Source organism: Alexandromys fortis, unplaced genomic scaffold (assembly GCF_014885135.2).
Source record: "Alexandromys fortis isolate MF-2015 unplaced genomic scaffold, M_Fortis_MF-2015_v1.1 scaffold_1, whole genome shotgun sequence".
In the NCBI taxonomy this organism is placed as follows: domain Eukaryota; kingdom Metazoa; phylum Chordata; class Mammalia; order Rodentia; family Cricetidae; genus Alexandromys; species Alexandromys fortis.
This window is the reverse complement of record NW_026067927.1, coordinates 20,414,845-20,441,076: the sequence shown is the minus strand read 5'-3', so window position 1 is coordinate 20,441,076 and position 26,232 is coordinate 20,414,845. Positions and strand designations below refer to the sequence as shown.

Below are 26,232 nucleotides of genomic sequence, written 5' to 3'. Positions count from 1 at the left end.
GTTATTTTTTTCTTATGATTTCTTTGCGCTTTCTCCAAATATTCACCAAGTTACATTAATGACCGTGATGTAGGCTCAATGGGCGAGATGCAGGAATTAAGGAATGTTTGGTTCTTGCTTTTGTGAACGTGGCAATTGAGGGTTAATTTTCAGATGGAATGTTATGGTCCAGGGAAGCTGGAACACTGAATTTATCAGAGTCCTTGAGAAGTAATCTATTGAATCTTCTCTCCCCCTAGGGATCTCTTTGCCCCTGGACAGAACCAGACTATTCTCAACATAGAAGAGTGCCCAAAACAAAATGCATGGAGGAGAAGCCATCTCACATCACTCCAAGTAGACACAAGGAATCTGTCTGTATGGCTTCCTCATCTGAACGGCCAAGCACTTTAAAACTTTGAATCCTTAAACAGAGAGCTCAAAAACCAGTTCTCGTTAATAGCACAATGTAACATCAAGCAACCAAACCACCTGTCTATGCCTCAGTTTCCTCTACTAAAACAGAACTGTAGTAGTTTCTGTCTCACGGAAAATGAATGGGAATTATGGGGCTCGATCTACTTCAGTATGTCGACTTTCAAGAGCTGATGTATTTATTCAGTCAATATTGAGTGAATGGATCCTGCCACTGAGGCCAATCTCAACCTTTACAATATTTATGATAAAGGTAGTTCTTCAAGTTAGTAATGATTTATGCACAGGAGTTAAAAGCAACTAGAATAGAGTTCAAGCAAGGCTTTGCCTTACATAGACAGTACTTATAAGCTTATATATATATATGTATATATATATATATATATATATGCGCGTGTGTATGTGTGTGTTTGTATCTCCTATGTCAGCAATGTGTTTAGATTATCTATCTATTCATCTATCTATCTATCTATCTATCTATCTATCTATCATCTATCTACTATCTATCTATCTATCAATCATCTATCTATCCATCCATCAATCCTATCTATCTATCTATCTATCTATCTATCTATCTATCTATCTATCTATCTATCTATCTATCTGGCATCTATGTATCTATCTGGTGTGTTTTATATCTATCTATCGTGTTTAATATCTATATATTCAATGTATTTAATACCTATCTAAAATAAGGCATGTTGGTGGCATAAGGAATCCATCCTAGCTATCATCAGATGTTTCTGTGGCTGGGGAATAAGGACCCTGTTCCATCGCATCTCTGAGGAGCACAGTGGACATTTAGTGCTTGTCTCTTAGTGTTGGCAGTTAGAGGAGATCTTAACCCTAGCCATGGCCCTTTCTGCTGATGTGAAGATGCAGCTAATCCTGGTGGTGTCAATTATTCATGAAGGACATGGCAGAGCCTCTTTGTTCTCTTTAAATTTTTAGCAGTTCTGCTTCCTATCATTACAGGCCCTTAGGGACCAAGTGTCTCGCCACAGAAATATCCCCCTTATTCTATGGCACAGAGTGAGGTAGGCAGAAACAATGAAGAGAGATGTAGGTGTTTCTGAGGCCGCTGGTGTGGAGAAATATCAAGAGTGCTGGACATGTGGGAATCCCCAGTTCTGGATACTTGGAATCAGTTTGACCCTCTGACTAGTTAACTCTATAACGCTGGGAGCATTATTGAATCTCTTAGCCTGTCTGGGAGATTATAACCAGCTAAACTTTTGTTGGCATTGGCAGTTTGACAAGGGCTGATATAGGCTCCCCAGTAACTGTGAGGTTGGCAGTAATCTCACTCACACTTTACAGATGAAGCAGTTGGGAAGATAAAACAAGAACAGTGGGATTTCAAATGGTGAGTTCACCCTCTCTTTTCCTTGATGTTACATAAAGTCCAACAGAGAGAACTTCATAGGAAATAAACAAATGTTACAAAGCGTCTAGTGTATAGATAGTGATTGGCAGAAGGTGGTGATGTTTTTGCCTCCTGCAACCCTGTAACTCTATCTATGCAGCTGCTGTTTAGATCCCTGAAGGAAAGGACTAAGGATGCAGGAGAACTGGGCCATGGCATGGTGGAGGAGTGATGGGAAGGGCAGGCACAGAGGCCATGAAAATGGATCTCTCATTCGATGACAAAAAATGAAAAAAAGAAAAAGAAAATGGATCTCATTCACCTAGTATATACGCCAGATACAGATCAAAACCTCTTAGAAAAGCATTGGCTGGCAGAAACAAGAATCCCCCAAACTGCCTAATAGATTAAAATTGACAAGATTTCTGAGGATGTTATTTTCCCTCTGGGATTAATTCAGTAGCAGGGCTTCTTAGCAAATACTTCGTCTAGAATGTTTTTCAAATAATGAGCTTCTTGGTATACAAGTATTTACAGCCCTTATGAAGCAGGGAATATGCACAAAGATAATGAGATATGAGTTTTGTGGGTTGAGGGGGTGGGATGAGGTAAGCTGACCCTCACTTTATCCTTGCTAATACTTTATGCCTGGTCTTCTGAGTTAAGTGCCTCTTAATTGTCGGCTCATTTAGCATAAATAGAGGGGTTGTGAGTGATTGCTGCATTGTTTTGATTCCAATTATATAAATAAAGAAAGTGAGATGTTAAGTAGTTGCTCAAATCACTGGGCTTTTGACTCAGACTGTCTGACTCCAGTACTCTGGTCAGAATCATTGACCTGATAAATACAGACTGGGAGGCAGAAGAACCAGCTGCAAGGACTTAAAGGAAGATAGGTGTCAGGAGCGGGGATCCCAGGAACCTGAATGATTTAAATCATTGCAGTTTCCAGTCTTCCCTTGCTTACATGAAGCCCAACATGATGGTAGGCGCAGGAATCGATGGCATTAGGGAAGCAAGTGAAAAATGTCAGGATTCTGGATTCACGGAACAGTACCAGATTCAGAGTGTCTTTGGGATTGAACTCAACACCTCCAAGAAACTGGGGAGAAAAATCACGGGAGATTATGATGGAAGAAACAGGCCTGGAACTTGCATGTATTATAGAGTCTGTCTATAATCCATCATCATTCCAAACCTCAGCACATCATCCCAGCTAGATCCAAGCATACAGCATAGTTGGGGAAGCTCAAAAAGCAATCCCTCATTGTGCAACGTCTCATACGGAGCCGAACACGAAGCTGGGTGGTCATCTAGCCTTCTTCTCCATGTCCTTACGGATGCTGGAAGCCTTTCTGCCTGAATGAGGTAAAGACCTAAGAGAAGAAGCCAGATAGGAGCTGCAGGAGAATCCTGGCAGTATTGACAGCATACACCAAGAAGCGAAGGATATTGAGCTTAACCTGAGAATTATTCTCACCCTTCATCACTATCCCCACTGTTGATTACAGTAAAGGGCCAAAGAATCAGATTGGTAGGTTGTAGAACCATTCTAGAGTCAAGAAAAGAGCTAATAGAACAAAGAGAGGTGGGAATGGACATATGGTCTAGTCATTAAGGTCCCTGTCGAGCTAACATGGAGACAACTTTGAATCCCCAGAATTCATTTAACAGCCAAGTATGGTAGCATGCATTGGTCATCCCAGCACTCCTATGGTGAGACAGAAGGCAGAGGCAGGTGAATCCCCAAAAGCTTATGAGTCAGCTAGCTTGGTGTATGCACAGATGACCATCCAAGGAATTTGCCATGGCTCTAACAAGGTGGAAGGCAAAGACTGACTTCCAAGGTTGTCCTCTGACAACCACAAGTTTGCCATGGCACACACCTGCACATAGACAGTCGTGAACACACACACACACACACACACACACACACACACACACACACGCGCGCGCGCGCGCGCGCGCGCATCATACACATAGAGAGAGCAATTTAAAAAAGAATAAAGAGGGTGGTGGTGGTGCATGCCTTTAATTCCAGTACTTGAAAGGCAGAGAGAGACAGGTGGATCTCTGAGTTTGAAGCCAGCCTGGTCTACAGAGTGAGTTCCAGGACAGTCATGACTGTCCCTCAGAGAAACCCTGTCTAGAAAAAACAAAATGAATGAATGAATGAATAAATAAATAAATATGAGACTTTGTGAGCAGAAAACTGTTATAGCTTTCTGCAGTAACAACCTAGGTAAGTGATATTGGGACCACAATGCAACAGCAGAAGGATAGACTGCAGGTTAGTTTCAGTCACAACTTGACACAGTCCAGAGTTGTAAGAGAGCACCTCAGTAAAAGAATTGCTTCAACTAGCCTGGCCTTTAGACATGTCTGGAAGCCACTATCTTGATGGATGTCAGTGGTCTCAGTCTTGGGCAGATGGTCCAAGTTGTATAAGAAAATCAGCTAAGCATGAGCCATGGACAGTAAGCTGGTAAGCAGCATCCTCTATAGTCTCTGCTTTGAGTTTCTGCCCTGTTGAAGGTCTTCCCTTTCTTGAGCTTTTACTATGTCTCCTAGCAACAGCTGGCTGCAACCTGTAAGATGAAAGGAACTTTTCCTCTCCAAGTTTCCACGTTGCTGTAGGTCATAATATTTGTCGCAACAACAGAAACCAAGCTAAGACAGATGAAGAGAGGTGGTGGACACAGGAAAGATCCTGTTGTTTATAATTTTTCAGCTGAAGGCATACCCTCCACTTCTCATGAAAGCCACTGGGCTCCTTACCTTCATGAATCAGCTCATCCCAAATGCACTTTTCACATAGTTCTTCTGTTCCTACCATGGTCCGGTTCACTCATCATCCTGAGATTGGAGTGGAAATGGCATATCCACAAGGAAGTGGCTTCCTGATTCTACACCATACTCTATCCCAGGTCTCTGTTATAGACACTCATGGTAGCACTTATCTCTTTCAAGCCCACAGCAGAGTTATCTATGTCATTACTTGATTAATGTCCACTTTTGCTTTATTGAATTTCTCATTCAAAGAGGAGAATCTGTCTTACTGCTTGTTCAATTTCTAGTGCATAATTGAATATCCTGAACTGAGCAGATCTTTACAATCTATGTCTTGGATGTGTGTGAGTGGACAAATGAATGAATCATAGGATTTTGTAAAAACATCATGTCAGAGAAGAACTAACCATAGTTCTTAGGTTGTAGGCTTGAGTAGTTGGGTCAATCTCAGTGACTTTCATGATCAATCATGGTTCTGTTTTCAATAAATTACTCTTGGAAGCTGATATATGCACAGAGAGAATTTTCTCTTCTCCCTGCTGCTGTGACCTGATCTCTGTTCTACCCTGCCCCTCCAAGAATGATGAGTTGAAATTTTCAGAAAGATCAACTTCCAACCATTGGGGGAAACAATGACTTCTTGAAATTTGCAGGAAAATGGATAGATCTAGAAAACATCATATTGTGTGACCCAGAAAGACAAATATAAAGTGTGCTCACTCATAAGTGGCTTTTAGACATAAAGCAAAGAAAAACCGGCCTACAATTTACAGTTTCAGACAACCTAGACAACAAAGAGGACTCTAAGAGAGACGTCTGTGAATATAATCCACATGGGAAGTAGAAAAAGACAAGATCTCCTGAGTAAATTGGGAGCATGGGGATCATGGGAGAGGATAAAAGGGGAAGGAAGAGGAATGGAAGGGAGTGGAGAAAAATATATAGCCAATAAAAACAATTAAAAAGAGTCCTATATCACAACTGACTCTTGCTGAGATGGGATGTCTTTTTGTGATGGTTAGTGCCTCCTGTCAACTTGACAGAACCTAGAATCACCTGGAAGACAGGCCTCTGGGCATGCCTGTGGGGAATGATCTTGATTGCATTAATTGAGGTGGGAAGATCTGCTCACTGTGGGTGGCACCATTCCCCAGCAAGGATCCTAGGTTGCATAAATGGAGAAAGGGAACTGACAACAGCACAGACTCATCATTCTGTTTCCTGACTGTGGATGAGAGGTGACCAGCTGCTTCCAGCTTCTGCTGTATGACTTCTCTATCATGACAGACAGTACCCTTTTACTTGAGTCAAAAAAAAAAAAAAACCCTTTCTCCCTTATGTTGCTTTTGTTTGGATTTTTTTTTAGTCCAAGCAACAAGAAAAGAAATGAGGGCATTACCCTATACATCTAAGTTCCTCAACTAACTGAGGTTCTTTCTTCATGTTCTCAAGGTTTCATGCTAAAGAATCATGTATTCATCATTTAGAGAGGACCACCAGCTCCTGGGCCCATGGGATCCTACATGAAGATTTAGAATGCCCCAGTAGAGACTCTGCCTTCCCTTTTGTGGTTGCTTCATTTCAAGGGTTGAATAATGCTGAGAGATAGCTCATCCATAATGAATGGAGGGTAGTCATTGAACTTCAGCCAGTTAACTCCGAAAGTTAAACAGTACTTTCTTTTCTAAGACCCATGGAAGGACCCTGCTTCTTTCTCTTCTCTTTCTTCTCACAGTGTCCATCTAGGAGCCCATGCACAAGATCTTACTCACTTCCAGGGAAGAGTTGGAGACGCTTCATCCAGTCTCTGATTTGCTACTCAAGCCAGTATTGATGTAGACTTAGCTGCATTCTGTTTTTTCTAAAGCATCCTTTTGCTTAGGAAAAATGAGAGGTTGATGTGACAGGGCTGGAGAAATATAAATAACTTGAAAATCCATTTACCTTAGCCAAGAATCCACAAGCTGAAATTTTCTGTTTCTATTCCAACTCTTTACTTTGGAACAGTTTTAGCTTTACAAAGAGGTAGAAAAGAGAGTATAGAGACTCTATATAAACATTGCCTTTCTGTCCTTAACGGAATGCCTTCCACTCTGGGGTCCATTCACCAGAAGTAGGGAATTAACATCATATTAACTAAACTGCAGTTTCTTTGAAATTCACCAGTTTTCCCATCAGGCCACATTCCCTACTCCAGGAGCTGACCTAGGGTACCATATTGCACTTTCATATTTTCCTAGTTTGGTTTCCTGTTGCTTTAATAAATCCTGACCAAACAAATTAGCTTACATTTCCCCACCACAGTGCATCATTGAGAGAAATCAGGACAGACACTCAGGCAGGAACTTGGAGTCAGGAACTGAAGCAGACACTATACTAGTTACTGACTTCTTCAGTTTGCTTTCCTATATCAGCCAGGACCACCTCTTCAGGAAGGGCGTTGTCCCCACTGGGCCAGGTCCTCCTCTCTAATTAAGACAATTCTCTCACAGATTTGCCAATGAGCTAATTTGTTAAAGACAATTCCTCAACAGAGATCTCCTGTTCCCGGATATGTCTAATGCCAAGACATATAACCTGTTTTCTTAGTCTCTTCTACTACGTGACAGTTTCTTAGGTGCTCTTTGCTTTTTTATTTTCATTACCTTGCCAGTTTTTAGGAGTCCTGGTTAGATATTTTGAAGAATTAGCTTTGATCTGAACTTGTACAATGCTTTGTGATTAAACTTTTAAAGGTTTGGGTAGAGGTGAAGTGCCAATCCCATTGCATATCTTGAGAAGTATAATATATGAACAACAGTAAACCCTGTTTGAAACCGAGTATTTTTCAGAAGTGAAAAGCTATTCAGCCCCTGCTTTGGGTCTGAGATTTTTCTTGGTACTGTGAATATAAAGGGCAACCTTTCTGTCTCTGCCCCCTTCACTGCTCCTAACCTTCACCCTTTTACTACACCTTCTCTCCCTCTGTTCTTCTATCTCTGCCCCTTTCCTTCCCTCTATTTCTCTAGAAAATTAATAGACTGTATTTCAGGAGTAATGGCAACCCCATTTTTCTCCCTTTCATGTGATGCCATGAGGTAGATGTAGGCATTTTACTTTATAGGTTTTATGTTGTTCACAGTCATCCAGCTATTGAAAGACAGAGCTGAAGGTAGAATTCAGGGTTTTTTGACCACATAGCCATGCATGCTTCCTACTAGATAAGACCTCAAACTATGAAATGCTGTTCAGTTGGACCCATGCATGAAGGAAAAAGCCATAAGGATTCTCCTGTATCTTTCACAAAAGTGTTTACCTAGACACGGACTGCTGTATGGCTTCTCAGAGGAGGTTACATTTGACTTAAGCAAAAAGATCATTCTGGAAAGAAGAAACAGAATTCAAAAATACCCAGATCTCAGAAGAGCGAGCAGGTCAGTGTGAGTGGAGGAGATGTAGGGGAGGGAGATGTTGGTCTAGCACCATCTTCCTGGAGTCCTTTCCTGAGGATGTCTGTGAGATCCACCCTTCTCACCTTCTTGTCTCTCTGATGCTAGGACCCAGATGGTGGAGCATCAAGAGCATGAAGCACAGGGTCAAGAGGCTTAAAGCGCATTGTCTCTGCTATTCTTACTACTCTCGCTCCCCTCTCCATCAGCGCCTGCATCTATCAAATGGGATGGCACTCACTGCCAATGGGATCACTGCTCTGATGAGGGAAGTAGGGGAGAAAACCCAGTAACAATCTAAAAATCATGCCACTTCCAGAAATGGAGCACACCTGAGTCATGATGCCCAAACTCAGGAGGCTCATCAAGAAGGCATGCTGGATGGGATTGGAAGAAAGCCCACACAGGTCCTCACAGGAGTCCCACACCATTGCTTACTTTGTTGCTTTGATTTTAAGGACTCATGGACCAATTTTCCACCAGTTTCTCAGGATTTGATTAGGGGCATTAGCAGCTCAGGCCATCTGGTCATGCTGCAGTCTGAGAAAATTACATATCCAACGCTTTGATGGGGCAGTGGATACATTTGGGCCACTACAGCGACCACACATCCTGCTCTGGTCTGAATTAGTTCTCAATGCCCTATTATAGTTCTAGAAAATCACAGCTAACGTTGGCATTCTTTGTGAGCTATTTGCAAAATTTCCACCCAAGTCTTCACTGAAAAGATGACAGAAATCTTGGTGCTGCGAAGACTGTATGTAGTCTTAGAGAAACCCAGGTTAGGCAGTTTTATCCTAATGAGGTTTAATCTTCACAATCACATCAATATCAAGTTAGAATAGGTATGCCTGGCCACAGTCTCACAGCTTTTGAAATGTCTATGTTTATTGCTGAAAATTCACTAAATGGTGTGTGTATGTGAGTGTTTGTGTGTGTGATTGTGTGTTCATGTATACATGTGTGTACATGCATGTGGAGGCTAGAGGTCATTCCTCAGCAACTGTTTGCCTTGTTTATTGAAAAATAGTCTCACACTGATTTGGAACTTTCAAGTGGTTGCCCCAAAATGTGCCTGTCTCTGCCTCACTAGTTTTAGTTTTAGTATAGGTTCTGGAGATCAGACCCCAGTGCATAGCAAACACCTTACTGACTGAGCCATCTCCCAAGTCCTGAGTACATGGAAGCATGAGAATGAATGCCCTATGTTCTCCTAACATTCTGGTTTGTTGAGTGGGAAAAGAATAGGCCTAGGATCACCCGGAGTAGGGTACAAATTTTAACTCTTCTATTGCTTCCTGGGCTTTTGTGAAGCCATAGTGGCATCTCCACTGTGTGAGGCATTCCAGGAAAAAAATGGTCTCTGTAGCAAATTAGTGCAAACTTAGGAACTCCCAAAACATGTCTTTCTTATATTGTGCCCCTGGAAATCCCAGATCCACAATAGATTTCATTCTGCTGAAACCAAAGTGTCAGCAGAGTTGTTCTCTTCCATGGGTTCCAGATGCCATGTCTCTCTCAGCATCTAGACCCACCTGCTATCTTTGGCTCATAGCCCCACTCTGTAAGCAAAGTCACATGGAAGCACCTTTAACCCCCCCCTCCCCAGCTCTTCTGCTTTCCTCTTCTGGCTTCTTTCTCATGATTTCTCTGGGAACAGCCACAATCTGAGAAAATTTCTCCATTCTTAAGACTTACCATAATCAAATTTGTGAAATTCCCATTGCTATGTAAGGGACACACTCAAAGGGGCCAGAGACTCAGGGGTCTTCAGGAGCTATTGTTCTGCCTACTGCAACAATTGTACCCAGCGTGGCCATGACAGTGATGGGGAGCATCGCCATTTCTCTGCAAGAGTGTCATAGACAATGCAGGTGAAATCGCCCTCAGGGTGTCGCTGACCATATGAACAGTCACCAGCCATTGTCTTGGGAGGACTCTGGTTCTAACGTGGAGGACTCACTCATCTCCATAAGGGGTGGAGGGGCTCCCCACTGTCCCCAGGCCCAATCTTCCTTTCTGCAAGACCGTCAAGCCTCCTCAGCTCAGATGACTATCTCTATGTGTAAGCATGTGCTTGGTCTATACGCTTTCCTTTAATGGTGACCTTGAATTGCTTCATTGATCCTACCAATCTTTTCTGGAAGAAATAGTCTTCAAGAAGCCGTCCCTCTGGAGAGACAGGTAGCTGAACCGCACCTTTAAGTCTGTCCAAAGATGAAGCCAGACCACATCCTCTTGGCCTCAGTGTGTAGACTCTCACTGAATTTTTTTATTTTACTTCAATACTATTTGACAGCCTTAAGAGCGCAGCATAGGAGACTTGGTGGAAATATCACACTCCCTGAAGCAGCCCTCATGAGAATCCTCAGGGCTTTCTCATATATGTTCTTTATGAGAAGCCAAAGAACAGCCATTTAGTCTCCAAACCAGGGTTCTTCTCTCTAACGGGTGTGTTTTCATCAAATAGACATAGCTTGCTTGCATAAATGATCACTTTCCCCGATTTTCACCAGCTATTATGAAGCCCAGAGAGAAAATTGCTGTCCATCTCAGACAAAGCTTTAAAACATCTTAGCCTGCGTAATGCCCATTAGCTTATTTTTCTCCTCTTATTGTCCCTTTTCTCTAATTCCTTCACCATTTTTTTTCATTTTAGTTATCATTGATACTATCTGCAAGCCCAGAATAAGGCAGAATAAAAATTATGGCAAGTTTCCCAGAATTTCTTTTCGTATATGGGAAACATAGTCTTGATGTTTCTATTTGTTCTCAGCACAAAAAGAAAGAGGAAAAAAATTCAGTGATAATATATGCAAATTAACTGTTCTGGTTTGCTTTTTGTTACTATGATAAAACATTCTGACCCAAAGCAGCATGATAAGAAGAGGTACATTTGGATTACACTTCCAGGTAGTAGTTCATCACTGAAGGAAGTGGGCGCAGGAAGTCAAATCAAGAACCTGGAGAGAGGAATTGAAGCAGAGACCACAGGGGAAGCCTTACTAGCTTGCTCAGACCACGAGATTGAGCATCTCAGCAGTCCCAGTTGGATGCTGAAGGTCTGAAAGGTTACTGGAGAGCTACTAGCCTTTAGCTCACATTGGAAGCCTGAAGAAACTGGTTCTACTATCATTGAAGGAGCGCCGCAGCAACAGGATGGATAGTCTTGCCAGCAAGAGTGAAACCAAAGAGGCAAGAAGCAAAGATTCTGCTTCCATGTCTTTTTATCTGGGTGGCTCTTGAAAGATGCCTTCCACATTTAGGGTGGCCTTCCCTAGTAAAAAAAATCTGACAAAGAAAGTCCTAGTTATGCCCAGGACATTGCATTTTAGTTGATCCCAGAGTCAATCAAGTTGGCAAGCAAGTGTAATGAAGCATCACATTGACCCTTGGCAGGACTGAAGCCTGCACCACCATAAGGACAGGTTCTTCTGCTGACAATGTGAAAGGACCCCCACACTTTGTATGCAGAATACACCAAGACCATACATGCCAGCATTCTAAACGACTTGCTTGCAGTTAGCAGATTGCTGGAACCAAAAGTATTCTCTTTTCTCAGGGACATTTAGTTTTTATTGTATCTTTACACATGGTCAGAAGACATCAGCAAATTTGTGAAGGAGATTGAAGATCCATTTGCAAAGCATTCTGAAACTTTCACGCCCTTGCTTTTGGATGTGAGTTTGTGTTCTTAGAGAGGAAATGCAGAAATGACCTTCGTTGGCTGGGAAAATGACTCTGGTAAGCCGCATCCTACATAAGCATGAGAACCCAAGACCCATCCTCAGCATCCATGTAGAAAAGAGAGGTGTGGTGGTGCCTATTGTCCCAGTGCAGGGGAGGCAGAGACAGGGCAATCCCTGGGGCTTACTGGCCAGCCAACCTCAGTAAGTTGGGAGCTATGGGTTCAGTGACAGACTTTATTAAAAAAAAAAAGATGGATAATGACTAGGAAAGACACTTGATGACCCAGTGTCAACTTCTGGCTTACACACACATACACACACACACACACACATGCACACACACATTTGTTTTACACTTTAGAAAATTCTAGTAATTGTAAAAAATCAAGGGTTTTAAAAAAATCAATACTAATGAAACCTCTACTGAAACTGAGCTGGAGGAAATCATAAGAACTTATCTCTGAAGCCAGCAAACAGAATCACAATTTAGAAACCTCTCAAATTCTGTTAGATCATGCCTTCTCTTCTGAGTCTGTGCATACACAGAGTCTAGAGCATAGCATGTGCTTGATGATTCTTTGTTGAGTTAGTGAGTAATACCACCTCCCCTCAGAGAGATGAAAGTCCCAGGTAAGCCTCAGTAGAGCATGTCAAGCCTAGTATTTATCAATGTGAATGGCAGACAGTGTGCATTGGACATACACACCATGACACATTGAAACTATGGAAGAAAAATCCACTGTACCTGAACTATATAAAATAAATTTTGATTTCCTTCACTTTTCCCACTCGGCAAAGATGTGTCTGAAAGATTGCATACAGAATACTCCCATGTATGATCACTCTCCTGGGTGTGCTGAGGTTCATGTGCAATTCTCAGTGTGACAGATCAATCTCTGTCCACATTTTTCTCACTTAAGAAAATATGCCAGTGCACAAGTGGATTAGAATGTTACTCTTACGGATCATGTCAAGCACTGAAATTAATTGAAAAGGACATCATCACTCTCTTGGAATTTTGTATGGCTTCAGTGGGATGTGACATGTGTAGGTATCTCATAATTATCAACACAGCACTTAATTACGATGCCAAGATTCAGTGTCACTCTATAAACACTATGCCTGGGACCACTGTGTCCTCACATGACATGCTGAGACCATCCTAGCCCCAGAGGCACCATCTGTGAGGCTCAACCTAACCTCACTACAACAATCAATAAAGGCTTTTGCTGCCCATGTGAGTGCCAACTCTGTGGTGGATTATTCCTACAAACGACAAGCTATGTAAGAATCACAATGTCAATTTCAACTCCATTTGTGCCATCATGACCTTGAAGAAACAGAATCACCAGCAAACTTACCACTCCACCGCCGGCTGAGTGCACGAGCACAGACATCCCTTCCCGGAGGTTGGCAATCTCAAAGAGCATCGTGTATGCTGTGACGAAGTTCATGGGGAAAGCAGCGGCCTCCGAGAAACTCATGTCATCTGGAATCTTGTAGACAAACTCCACTGGTGTGCAGACTACCTCAGCCCAGGCATTGTAGTTAACAAATGCCATGACACGGTCTCCAATCTGGGAATAAAGAAATACAGAGTTAAAGGAAACTGATTGATGATGGAGTTCTAAGGAGGACCGCACTCATCGGGAACTGTCCATGGTACCTAATATGCACAGTGTTTCTCTGACATAATTGGCATAGGCTGCTTCTCCTAATCAATACACTATGACTTCTGTAGAAATCCTTCTGATTTTCATATTTGTTATTTGATGCAACAATCACATGTCTATATATTTGCAGTAAAATCTCCAGTAAACTGCTATAAATCATATGATTATTTAACAAGCCATTGAGAGCTTTTAGCTTCCTAACTACCTATCTTACTTCAATTGTCTCTTCACAGCCATGAATTTAGAAAAACTCATTCTGTCACTAGAATAATACTCCTATTTCTTTTCCTTTACCTCCTCTCTTATGTCTTTTCCTCCTTCTTTTCAAGCAGTCTCATGCTCTCTAGGATGGCCTAAAATTTACTACATAGCTAAAGGTGACCTTAACTTCTGATCCTCCTCTCTCCACCTTCTGAGAACTGGGGTTATAGGTATGCGCCAGTATGTCTGGTTTTATGCACTGCTGAGGTCTTGAACCCAGGACCTTGTGCATGCTAGATAAGCACTCTACTAATTGAGCTATATCCTTGTTTTCTGCCACTAGGATTCTGAAGACTGTTTAGGTGGTAGCAGAGGCTTGAAGAGTATCAGTACACCTGACAAAGGTAGGATGATGCACATCCTTCATCTCTCCTTTTCCATCTGTCATTCATCCAAACCTCATGCCCTTCCTTTAAGGCTTTTTTTTTTTAGCCCTCGTAGCCAAGTACCCTCCTTGGACTTATATTTTGGCTCAGAATGAATTTTTTTTCATGAGAGGTTGTTGTATTTGCATATTTGATTATAGCAGAAAAACCCATTTTCTGGGCAAAACCAATTTTATACTGAGCTCTAACCTCCATATTACAACAGTTACTTAGTCTCTGTGACAGCTTTCTGGGGTAGTAGCCCCACTGTGCGCATGTTGATACTGAAGGTGCAGTATGTCTCTGCCCTGAGGTCACACAGACAAAGAGCTGTCTGTTTCCACATATATTATATACATCATTTCATACTATCACAGTGCTCTCTCGCCACGGTTGTTTATGTTAGCTCCTTCTTGGCCTTGAATTCCAAGCACAGGTGGTATAATGGTAAATGAGTTACAGTCCATACTCTTAAATTGTTCTCATCGTCTGAAAAATTGCAGGCGGAAAATACTTTGGGTGGCGGGGCTTAGGAGGCAACTCTTCCTGGAAGGAATATTGCAGTAGAAAATCAACTCTTAAGCTGATGATGTGAGCATGGCAATGTTTCAGACAGTGGCCCAAAGGAGTGAAGACCATGTTTTCCATGTGTGGAAGGGTCGATGTGGTCCAAGAGATCCCACAGTAGTCTGCTTCCTAAAACCAGACAGTTCTGTTTATTTGAGGATAAGATTGCTGCAGCCTCGGTGTGTGGATGTCACAGTGTCTATAAAGACTTTCTTGTTGATCCTGGAACCTATCAGATCTGGGTTAAGAGGAGCTCAGCTAGATGACACAGATGGGGACCAAATCTATTGTGTTCTAAGAGAATCTGCACATCTCCGTCCCAATGTCAGGGCATCCCCGCTGGAGCTGAGAGCTCAGTTTAGGAGAGGTATCTGAGTCACTGAACCCTGGTTTGCCTTGCCAACAACAGGAACAATGCAGTCTTCTTGGTTTAAGAGGACAAGTAATCACCAGGATGATGATGGCTGGGCACAGAGGAGTAGCTGCTACTTACATCTTTCCTTTTTGCTGGAGATTTAAATGGCTTAGACATAAACAGGTTCTCCTGTCTCTGGACCCGACCCCCTGGTCTAGACAGTGAGCAGTCCTTGCTCAGACTTACCTGTGGCTCTAGTCTAAACTTGCCTTCTTTTTTTCTCATCTCTCAAGTCTGAAAGTAATCCTGGACTCATTGAATATTGGCTAGAAGTAGTCCTCCACTTTGATGGACATAGTTCAGTTTCAAGCTTAAACATAAATATATTTCATAATTTCTGGAGGGGTTGCTGAAATTAGAATCTGATGGAAATTAAAGTTCCTCTCCCATGAAATAAAACCTAGCATCCCCAAAGATGCATATTCATATCTACCTCCCTATTTCAAGACATTTTGATCCTTCATAGCCAATATATTAAAGTCTTTCAGGGGCCATGGAGTCCAGGTTCTATTAGCCTCCTTACTTGCACGACACATCATAGAGTAGCCAACCTATCTTCTAACTGAATTACTTAACCACTCTATTTTAGTGATGAGGGAATCAGATAAACCAGGGTAGCTGAAATTCTGCTAAAACTTTCTTCTCCTTGGTCATTAGGACATCTTTGACAGAAGCATCGCTAAATGGGATGAGGTTTCCAGACATCCCTCAACATGCCTTTAGAACATTCAGTATTTTCAGGTAGATTGAAGCTCCCACTGGGATGAGGATGAGCTGCAGGCTGAAGGTCAAGTTGATGAGCTGGTATTACAGGGTTCATCTTCACTCATTTCTTGCACATATTTTTGTAACATTGGGTTGAGGGTGGGAATATGGGTAAAGACCATGAGATTCTAGGAACTGTGACTTAGGCTTTAGTGATGTAAATCTGGGGTTTGCTTCTACTTTCTACCTTCTAGCCTCACAGAGAATTATTGATTATTACACCTTCTGAACCAGAGGGAATAGTAAGAACCTTCTCTCTCTCTTTCTTTCTCTCTCTCTCTCTCTCTCTCTCTCTCTCTCTCTCTCTCTCTCTCTATGTATGTACTATGGTTAGAGTAAAGATGACTGCTCTTCAAAGCTGGTTATGATGTGTTCTTATATGTCAATCTCCCTGCCTTTCTTCTGAGATCCCAGTTATGAGTGAGAAACCTAGAATTTGATTTGTAGTAAATTTTCAGATGCCTCCTCAATTTTATATGACTGGTGTTGCTGCAGTATTTCATTAGATTGTGTGTGTGTGTGTGCGTATGTGTGTGTGTATATGTATGTGTGTGTACCAAAGCACTCGTGTGGAAGTCCGAGGACAACTTGTAGTTCTCCCCTTCAACCTCGTGTGTTACAGCGATTAAACTAAAGTCACCAGGCTTGATGGCAAACACCTTTATTCAAATGACACCTTACCAGATACTGTGCTTCAGTTTTTATGGACTAAGTTGTATTTAGTTTGCATTAGGACAGTAGGAAGATTCATGCATGCATTTTTTTCAAAATAAAATGTATTCTCCACTTGTGTGGAGAATATCACATGTGAATGAAAAGAGAATAATGGAATAAACCACTTACGTGTTGCCCTCTTCCTGAAGCCATTAATCCCTCACCAATTCAATCCCATTGTCAGTTTGAGATTCCTTGACTTAAATTATTTTTTTTAATCTATAGCCCCTTTTTTTATCCATTCCTGAAGTAGTTTATGATTTGCAAAAGATAACTTAAAAGGTATCAACCAGGTAAATACTTTAAGGAACCATATTATAAAATAATTAACTCGCCTTACTTTTGTGTTTTGTAGCTGATTGCGAGGCCTGAGATGGTGGGAATGGTAGCTGTAGATGGAACAAGGGACTGTGCACTTAGTTACTACAAAACCAAATAGTCTTAATAGCTATGTTAAGTGAGTATGAAAAATGAATAAGACTTGTCCAGCCCACTTCCTCAAACTGTTGTCAAGAGCAACAAAAAAATCCTAAAAAATAAGCAAACCAATAAAATCACGAGATTTTTAGAAAGTCCTATCATTAAAAACATGGTTAATGTAATCTAGCTCAAAGTGACAAAATAAACATTACTGGTACTATTTCAAATGTGTCTTATGTAGCTTTACTTCCTCACAGATTCTAGATGGTTACCGCTGCTTACGTCAGACTTAAAATTTTACCTCGTATCCTTTCACGCTGTCCCCCAGAGCTTCAACAATCCCAGAACACTCGAATCCTGGCACCAAGGGTGTCTTAGGAGGGTTGTCAATATTCCCTTGTCGCACCATCAGGTCAATGAAGTTCAAACCACTGTGGACAGCAAGCAGAAAGGAAGAGATTCAAAATGAGATTTCCCCCCCAGAGCATCACTGCGGCCTTTTCTTCCCTTCCCCTGCCTTCTGCCTTCTCCCTCCTTTCCTCTCCTTCCTTTTGTAAAAAAAAATTTCCTTCTTGCCAAAGTGTCCCTGATAGTAATGCCACTTAGCTAGATATCAGCAATAAAACAAAATTCAATTATCTCTATGCGGATAAGTAATTCTTTCCCGGCACTGAAGATCGCTGCAGTTCACGCACTAATTTGGCCCCTTATCCTCCCTCAGAGTCTGTTCGCGCTTATCCCGAAAACACAGAGTGACTAGATTGATCATTAGACTTTCTAGCACTTAATCCAAATGGAACAAATATACTAGGGCATGGTTATGAACAGATGCAGGGAAAGGAGCCAGACACAATGGCTACTGGTCGATCTATGAGACAGAAAGAGAAAGGAGACTTGATTTAAAAGGGTTCAAGACAACCAACCACCTCTCCTCGATCATCACACATTTATGCCAGCACTGTGCCCAAGCAGCACCAGGAATAACCAGGAATAGTGAACGGGATACATCAAGAGACTACATCAGTCCCTACGGGAGGAATGTGACTCAGAGAAGAGCTATCAAAGGATGGCCCCAGTGGTGTGAGAATACAGAATCTAAGTCCAGTCTGGATGAGAGAAGTGTCTTCGTTAGGGTTTCTACTGCTGTGACAAAACATCATGACCAAAAAACAAGTTGGGGAGGAAAGGGTTTCTTTGGCTGACACTTCAGCATTGCTGTTCATCACTGAAGGAAGTCAGGTCAGGAACCCAAACAGGGCAGGATTCTGTAGGCAGGAACTGATGAAGAGGCCATGGAGGAGTGTTACTTACTGGCTTGCTTCCCCTGATTTGCTCAGTCTGCATTCTTATTCTTATAGAACCCAGGACCAACAGCCCAGGATGGCACCACCCACTATGGGCTACACCCTCCCCCATTGATCACTAAATGAGAAAATGTCTTATAGCTGGATCTCAAGGAGGCATTTCCTCAGCTGAAGCTCCTTCCTCTGATGACTCTAGCTTGCATCAAGTTGACACACAAAACCACCCAGTACAAGAAGTTAGAGTATTTTCGGTTAACTCATTACTTTTAAAATGAGACAGTCATGAAATTTACGTCTAAGTCATAGCCACAGGAAATCATATGCTCAATTTCACTGATGCCATCAATGTACCCAATGGCTTTGCGTACGCTGGCTTCAATCTAGGGATGCATTTAACTTCATTTGCTGACTGCACAGAGGAACACATCTCATTGAAAACATGCCTTTTATCAAGAGATGCAGTCTTTACAAGCTCCTCATTTTCATTAGCTACCATTTAAAAGAAATGATTCCATCTAATCCAAGGTCCACTAGCAACTGGCCAAGCAAGAAAGCTTGACGGATTTTGAACACAGAGATGCCTCTTTGACTCTGACTCTACCCATGTCCCCTGCTCTCACTCGTTAGTCTCATTCATACAGGATGGAGGAAGGCAAAGAGGATGATTTCCTTGAAGGATGGGTTTTAAAGTCGACACTTTCTCGGGATCCTCCTGATTTGTGAGTGAAGTGAGGTCCCCAACTTGCTTTAGGTGACAGATCTCTTGTAAGGAGCCTTTTGGAAGACAACTGTGAGTCTTATGATACTCCTTAATTTCTGTAGTTCCTAGCATGCAATGGTCCTACTGTCACACCATAAAGAAAGTGCTCCAAGAACGCTTGCTAAACAGAAGAACTAGGCATGGATATGTGAACGTTGGTACTGCAGGTTGAAAGCACACCTTTTTCCAACACCAGAATGATGGGAACACTTGAAATGGATGCTCAGACTTCCAAGGGTTCTACTTTGATGTTTTTAAATAACCATTTCTGTCATTTCTTAGTCAAATTGTTTTCCAACAATAAGTCCTGTTTCTTAAAGATCTGGGGATATGGAGGTCAAATCTCAACTCCACCACTTCTAACTATAGGACCCTGAATAAATAATGTGGCTTCTCTGCTCTCAGTTTCCCCATCTTAAGGCAAGGGTTAGGCAGCACCCACAGGCTTGTTGTGAAAATTAATGAATAGTGAAGCCCTGAAACACGGCATCAGCTTCATAGAATGTATTCAAGAAACATCAGGTTTACAGTGCATATTTTCAGTTAAGAAGGCAAGAAGTACGAACATTTGAGGAAGCCTTACACCTCTTTTTAAAATAAAATAGGGTGTGTGTTAAAAAAAGAAACCATTCCAGAGCTTACATGGGACAACATCAACTACATATAAACCTCAGTTCTGTGAAAAGGTCCATTGTTCAAAGTCACAGTAGAACAATAAAAAGAATTTCTGTGTCTCAAATCAAGCACTCCGCCTCACCCACGCTCAGCTCAGCTCACTGTCTCCCTTTGTGTGATAACTTATGGTTTTCCGAGACCCAGAGAGCAAAATGCCAGAAAACAACCACTCAGCCATTTTGAAACCACAGCCACCCTGGAGAAGGCTTCATGCTAGATGCCCATTACACCACTTAAGAAGGCTGTCTTCAATCGCCTTCAGCATGAAGTGGACCCAGTGGCTGTGAGCTGAGATCCGTGCTACTGAACTCTCAGTGAGAAGAGTTAAGATTTACTGTTTCCACACTAATATACTTGGTGATTCCATCAGGGCATGGGGAATGCCCCTGTTGCCGGGAGACAAGAACTTCAGGGTCTGTTTCGGTACAGGAGACCTGACCTATTGCCAGTGGACTACATGTATCTGTGGCATCCTCTGCATCTTCTTGAAGCAGAGATAACTTGAGTTTGTTAGAAGTTTGATTTGTGGTGGGGACTGTACTGAGGATTTTTGTTTTATTATTTAAACTCAACAATACTCCCATGAGCAATGAACTGTAGTACCCATTTCCAAATGAGAAAACCAGAGACACAAAGATTAAGCCAGTATTATCTTTAAAAAAAATGAAAGGATTTTACTTCAAGCGTAATATAAACTTGAGCCTTTATAGAAAGCAGTCCACTATGTGTGCATGTGGCAGGTATGTGTGTGTGTGTGTGTGTGTGTGTGTGTGTGTGTGTGTGTAGTGTATGCACATGTGCACATGCCTACATGGAGGCCAGAGGACATTGGGTGGCCACCTCTATCACGATCCAGTTTATACCCTTGAGACAGAGTCTTTTCACTGAATTCGAAACTATGCTGGCAGCCAGCAAGCCCCAGTGATGCTCCTGTTTCTGCCTCCCTCAGTGCTGAGGTCACAGTCATGTATGATGCCACATCTGGCTTCCATGGGTACCACGGAATTTGAACTCAAGTTCTCAAGCTTGTAGAACAAGTGTTCTTATCAACCGAGCCATCTCCCCAACCTCCTGAGTAGGCTGCCTTTCCATGAAAACTTCTCTAGCAATCACGCTGAGGGAATTGGCACACCCGAGGGCAGCATGTATAACTCCTTACCCGTTCCCACTTGTCAGCAGCTCAGTGTGCCAAAAGGGAGTCCAATATTGAAAGCGTGGCCATTCATAATCCAAGCAGAAACTATTCTTTTTGAAGAAAAAGATTTATTCTTAATTATTTGTATGTGTTTGTGTCTGCCTGTGCGTATGTGTATATGAAGCAGGCACCTGAGGAGACTAGAGGCATGGGAAACCCATGAACTTGAAGTTACAGGCATCTGCGAGCCACCTAATGTGTGTTCTAGGCACTGAACATGGGTCCTCCACAAGAGCAGTGTGCAATCTTAACACTAAGCCATCTTCTTGTGAATTTCTGGTATCCACGGAAGCCAGAAGAGGGTGCTGAATCCCCTGGAACTGTAGTTACAGATGGCTGTGAGCTACCATGTGAGTGCTGGGGACTGAACCTGGGTCTCCGAGAAGAGCAGCCAATGCTCTGAACTACAGGGTCATCTCTTCAGCCCCTGGGAACACTTTTAATATGGGCAAATAAATATTCCAACAAAATGGTTGCTCCCTAAAAGTCAGTAAGTGGAAATATTCCGAAGTATTCTGAAGAGAACAATTTAGTGCCCCATCATGCTTCCTCCTCTCTAAATTTCTTGTTTTGCACACATCTTTCTACCGGAATCTCTTTCCTTGAATTCCCCATGTGGTTTCACAAAACCCAAGCCTCCAAACTAACAAGCCCCATCATCCACCGCCCGCTGAAGCATTATTTTTTCAGACAAAGCAATGATGTTAGAAATATGGAAACAAAAGCCACGGAGTGAAGATTGTTGACCTCAGCGTCACAGTACTTAATGCTTTTAATTTTCCATGGCTACAAAAGCAAAACAAAACAGGGGAGCTATCTAGCCATGTGGCTTCACAGATTAAAAGAAATGGGTTACTTTAAGATATAAGATATAAGAATTTAAGATATAAGAATTAAGATATAAGAAATACGCTTAAGCTATTGGCCAAAGAGTATTGCAATTAATACAGATTCCTATGTAATTATTTTGGGAGTCTGGGCAGCTAGAAAATGAATAAGTAACCTCCCCCAGCAATGGCCAGTGATTATGCTAGATAACATTTATGAGGCACTTACTGCATCCAAGACTAAGTGGTTTATACATATGGTTTCATTTACTTTCTACAACGCCCATAAATAATGCTTAGGGACAATGATATTATTCCAATTTTATAAAGAACAAAATGAGGGCCTGTTGAAGTTCACAATGTCAAGATGTGAGTGATATGAACCTAGAATCTCCATACTTCCTTCCTTTGGAAGAGATCCCCCAGCATTCTTAACTACAAAGACTGGACCTCCGCGTCCGGCATGTGGAGCACCTGATGTTCACCAGCGGTATTCTCGGTCTTGGAAGCTTAGAATAAACACATAGGACCAAACTCCTAAAAGCTCACTGAGTATGATGAGGACCTCTGTGCTGCATAGAGGCAGCACACTCACATGACCACCAGGGGTGTGCCGAGAGAGAATCTAGATAGAAGTCAAAACACAGATGCCCGAAAGGTTTTATCAAAGAAGTGTTTCCGAGACTCTCTGCCATCACCAAAGGTATATTTAACACCTTCGCTTTAATTTTCTCCCTTCTATATGAGAGGGTGGTTTGACTTCCTTGGGGGTTAGGCCAAGGTGCTGGTGTGGATCCAGTGGTGATAAGTACTTGTGCCACAGAATGCCTCTCACACAAGTGCTCCAGAGTGTGAGTCTCAGCGTCCACCACCATTCTAACACACAGAGGGCATCAGGGGTCAATTTCATGGGGAAACAGACTCCAAGACTGAGATTTGTGTGATTCTGATAGTAAGTGTTCTAGGGAACAATGGTTGGATCATCTGAGGAAAAGCTGGCTTGGGCAGAGGAGAAGTTGATTTCTGATGTACTAATACAGAGGTCTCAGAATCCATGAACACTTCTGTTCTTTTAGCAGCTCTTAGTCAAGACAAGAGATTGTCCTGAGTAGTCACAGCCTGAGAGCTGCAGAGAGAGGAGGAAGGGAAGAAGGGATGGATGGATGGAGGGAGGAAGGAAGGAAGGAAGGGAGGGAGGGAGAGAGAGAGGAAGAGGGAGGGAGAGAGAAAGAGAGATCGATATCTTGGACATGGGGATCCCTTCTCCTGAAATTAATTCTGTAGAAGGTGATGGGCTGGCTATGAGCTGTCAGTAGTCATTACTCCCAGAAACAGGATGAATAAAGACTGGGATCCTAAAATAATGTTCTGGTGGCACATGGTAGTTTCCACGACAAGAGCTGTAGTGCAATACTTGCTTTAAGGCTTTTAGCCCCTCATGGTCATGGAGCAGTTGTTACTTGTGAGTATTTAAGGGTGTCTTTGTGTGGTGGTCCCTGAGACAGAAAGGCTTACATGTTCTAATAACTAATTATGTAAAACATGAAATTAGAATAACACCATTAATTAAGGATGTAAAGTAGTATGAGGAAAGGAAAATGAGGAATTCAAGAGATTAAAGAACAAAGAAAGGGGCAGAGACTGAGGACAAAGAAAACAGAAAGTGTTTAGCATGCAGCGCCACCAAAGTATTTGCAGAATTTGCATATTTCCTGGGGTTAAAAATCCATATTAAGGACTCTGGATTGACAACTGGGGAAACTGAATGAGATTAAATTAGGCCTTCTGAATGTGGGTGACAATTGTGTGGCTTGATCTGTTGAGGGGGGTAGGACAATGGAACCAGGACTTATGAAGCCAGGTCCATGAACTGGCTTTTTGGAGTCCATTCCCTATGGTAGCAAACCTTGCTCAGCTTTTATACATGGGGGAGGGGTTTGGTTCTGCCTCAACTTGGTATGCCAGACTTCTTTGACTCCCCAAGGGAGACCTTACCCCCTCTGAGGAGTGGATAGGCGAAAAGATAGGGTGGTTGGAGAAGGAGAGGGAAGGGGAACTGGGATGGGTATATAAAACAAAAACAATTAATAAAAATATGTTTATTTTTAAAAGTCCATATTAAATCATATCCAAGTGCTTTTTATATCTCTGTAGGAAGCTAAGGTCACAGAATACTGTGGAATTTGGCATCAAAGGAAACCTCGCCAAATTCCACATGGAATTTGACACCCAATGGGTATCAAAGGCTGCATCATCTAGGACAGCCTCCAGCAACAATGAGAAGGACCAAGTAGATCTGATGTGAGGCTCTGGTCAAGCAAAAACAGCAGAGAAAATGAGCCGCTCTTTATTCTGGTCTTGTCTTCCTGATAATATGTTCATCAAAGCAGTTAACTCCAACCCAGATAGGGTCAGAGAAGCAAATGTTTGATTCATTTCATTTCTTAAGAACTGAAGTTTGGGTACCTGTTTGTTACTCCCAGTTGATGGCATAAGCATGCCCAGGAAAATACGCCTTGACTAATCTCAGAAAACTCTCACTCACATTTTTTTTCTTTCTTGGCTTTTTAAACACTTGTTTTGATATCTCAAGACTGTGAAAATCATTTGCTCTTGGAAGAAAAATTATGTGCAAAGCAAGGACACCTTGTATATGAAACCCAAATAGCATCTTCTGTGAGGGCAGCCAGAACCATTCTGAGTGAATCACGCCAAAGAGTAGCCCCACATCCCATAAAGGGTGCAAACAGTGTGTTGTAGATATCCCAGCCCCTTTCTTCCTACTTCTCTTGATGGTAGGTAGTCCCCTTGAGGTCTGTTCCACATAATTCTGCTCACTCTCTCTATTCACAATTGTTAAGTAAATAGCCTTTACGTCCTTATGATATGCAGGGAATTCCATGATCCATCTGACATTTTTTACATAGCCTATCATTCTCTTATTAGTAAACGATGGGACTGTTGCCCCACCCAGATCTCTTTCTCTATAACATGAACAGTGATGATGGATGCTATTAGCAAAGGCTATAGCTGTGTGAGTTCTTTATTGCCACTGTGTCTGGGAAAGGAAATATATTCATATCATCTGTCTAAATTAGTATTCAAGACACACTTCAGTAGTATTTTCACCATGTAATAAAATAGCCGAAGAGACATATTGAGAATGTAAATATCCAGAGCCAGTTTTCAACAGAAACAGCAAAGCGTGGCACAAATAAGCTCCCCTTGATGCCAAGACTAATGTTTTTGATTCGGGGGGGGGGGGACTTGCAGTTATTTAGCTTCTCAACCCCTGGGAGCAGCAGATGGTATTCATTCCTATGATGGTTGCTGAAAAGGTTAACATCTCTATGTTCCATGTTTTATTCTGACCAAGGCATGAGCTTCAGGAGGGATCTTGGCAGCAGTGGATGGCAAAGAACATTCATTCTCATCTAATCTATATTCAGCAGACCTCTGTGTTTTGGGGGTTGGCTAGGCAATGATGTTACAACACTGGCAGTGACATCTGGGCTTCCCAGGAGTTCAGAGCTCAGCAAGTAAATGACAACACAGTGTGACAATTCCATGGGAAGCTGCTAGCCAAGGGTCATGGCTAGCAGGGGGAAAATAGCTATTCCCTTGTCCCATTGGGAGCGGTGCATCTCAAAGGACAGAATGGGATGGGCAGGCTCTTTGCCTCTGTTCTTCAAACCCTTCATCCCTAGCCCACCTCTCCATGGAGAGGGAAAAGGTTCAGAGTGACCCCAGCTTGAGTTCTCCATAAAGCCACAGAGGACCCAAGGAGTCCCACATAGAAACACTCCACTTTTGCTGTCGTAGGGCAGTTATGTCCCAAGACATTGCTGCTGGTGAGCAAGATGTGTAAGAAAACTATTGCTTCAGTAGAACAAATGGAGAGAGGTAAAGAATAGCAGCACAGTTGTCTATATCTTCCTGGGGTGACGGGAACAGGCTAGCCAATATAGTAGCCCCTGGACACACATGTGGCTATCAAACACTTAAAATGCGGTCATCATGACTGAATACAGTAGTCACTGCTATGGTAGCTGTGACCAAATACTTGACTTAGGAGGAAGAATGTTTCATTTTGATTAACATTTAAGACCCTGTAGTCTCCAGTTTCTTGCTCCATTGATTCTGGGCAAGGGGAGAAACAGGCTAGCATGGCAGTGGGAGCATGGAGAAGGAGGCTGTTCACTTCACGGCACACAGGAAGCAAGGAAGCAAGAAACTGGGGACTAAGAATATAAAGTCCAAGAGATCGACTTTTTCCATCTATATCCCACCAGTAGAAGCTTCCAGAACCTCCCAAAAGAGTGCTTGTAGCTGGGGACCAAGGGTTCAACACATAAGCCTGAGAGGGATGTTTCAGATTCAAACCCTAGCACTCGAGAATGGATTTTCAAATGTTGTTTCATTAATATTTAGGTGTCACTAGCCTAAAAATGAGACAGTAGCAGGATCATGATGCTCCTGCCTTCCCCATGGATAATTAGCAGCTCTAGAAGTGTGTCGTTCAAAAAATGCTCAGCACGGGATACATCAAAGGCTCGCAAACAACGCTTCTCCGACTGGAGACGCAAATGGGAAGACATCTGAGA

General features: G+C 42.3%; 1 protein-coding gene across 1 annotated transcript in view; it reads right to left on the bottom strand.

The window, feature by feature from the left end:
- The window catches only part of Vat1l (vesicle amine transport 1 like), a 153,562-nt gene that overhangs the window by 113,992 nt on the left and 13,338 nt on the right, over nucleotides 1-26,232 (bottom strand). The window contains exons 2-3 of the mRNA XM_050143850.1: nucleotides 17,169-17,298; nucleotides 13,049-13,264 (exon numbers count right to left, since the gene is read on the bottom strand). Of these exons, the coding sequence (XP_049999807.1) occupies nucleotides 13,049-13,264; nucleotides 17,169-17,298 (346 nt within the window). The remainder of the gene's footprint in view (nucleotides 1-13,048; nucleotides 13,265-17,168; nucleotides 17,299-26,232) is intronic.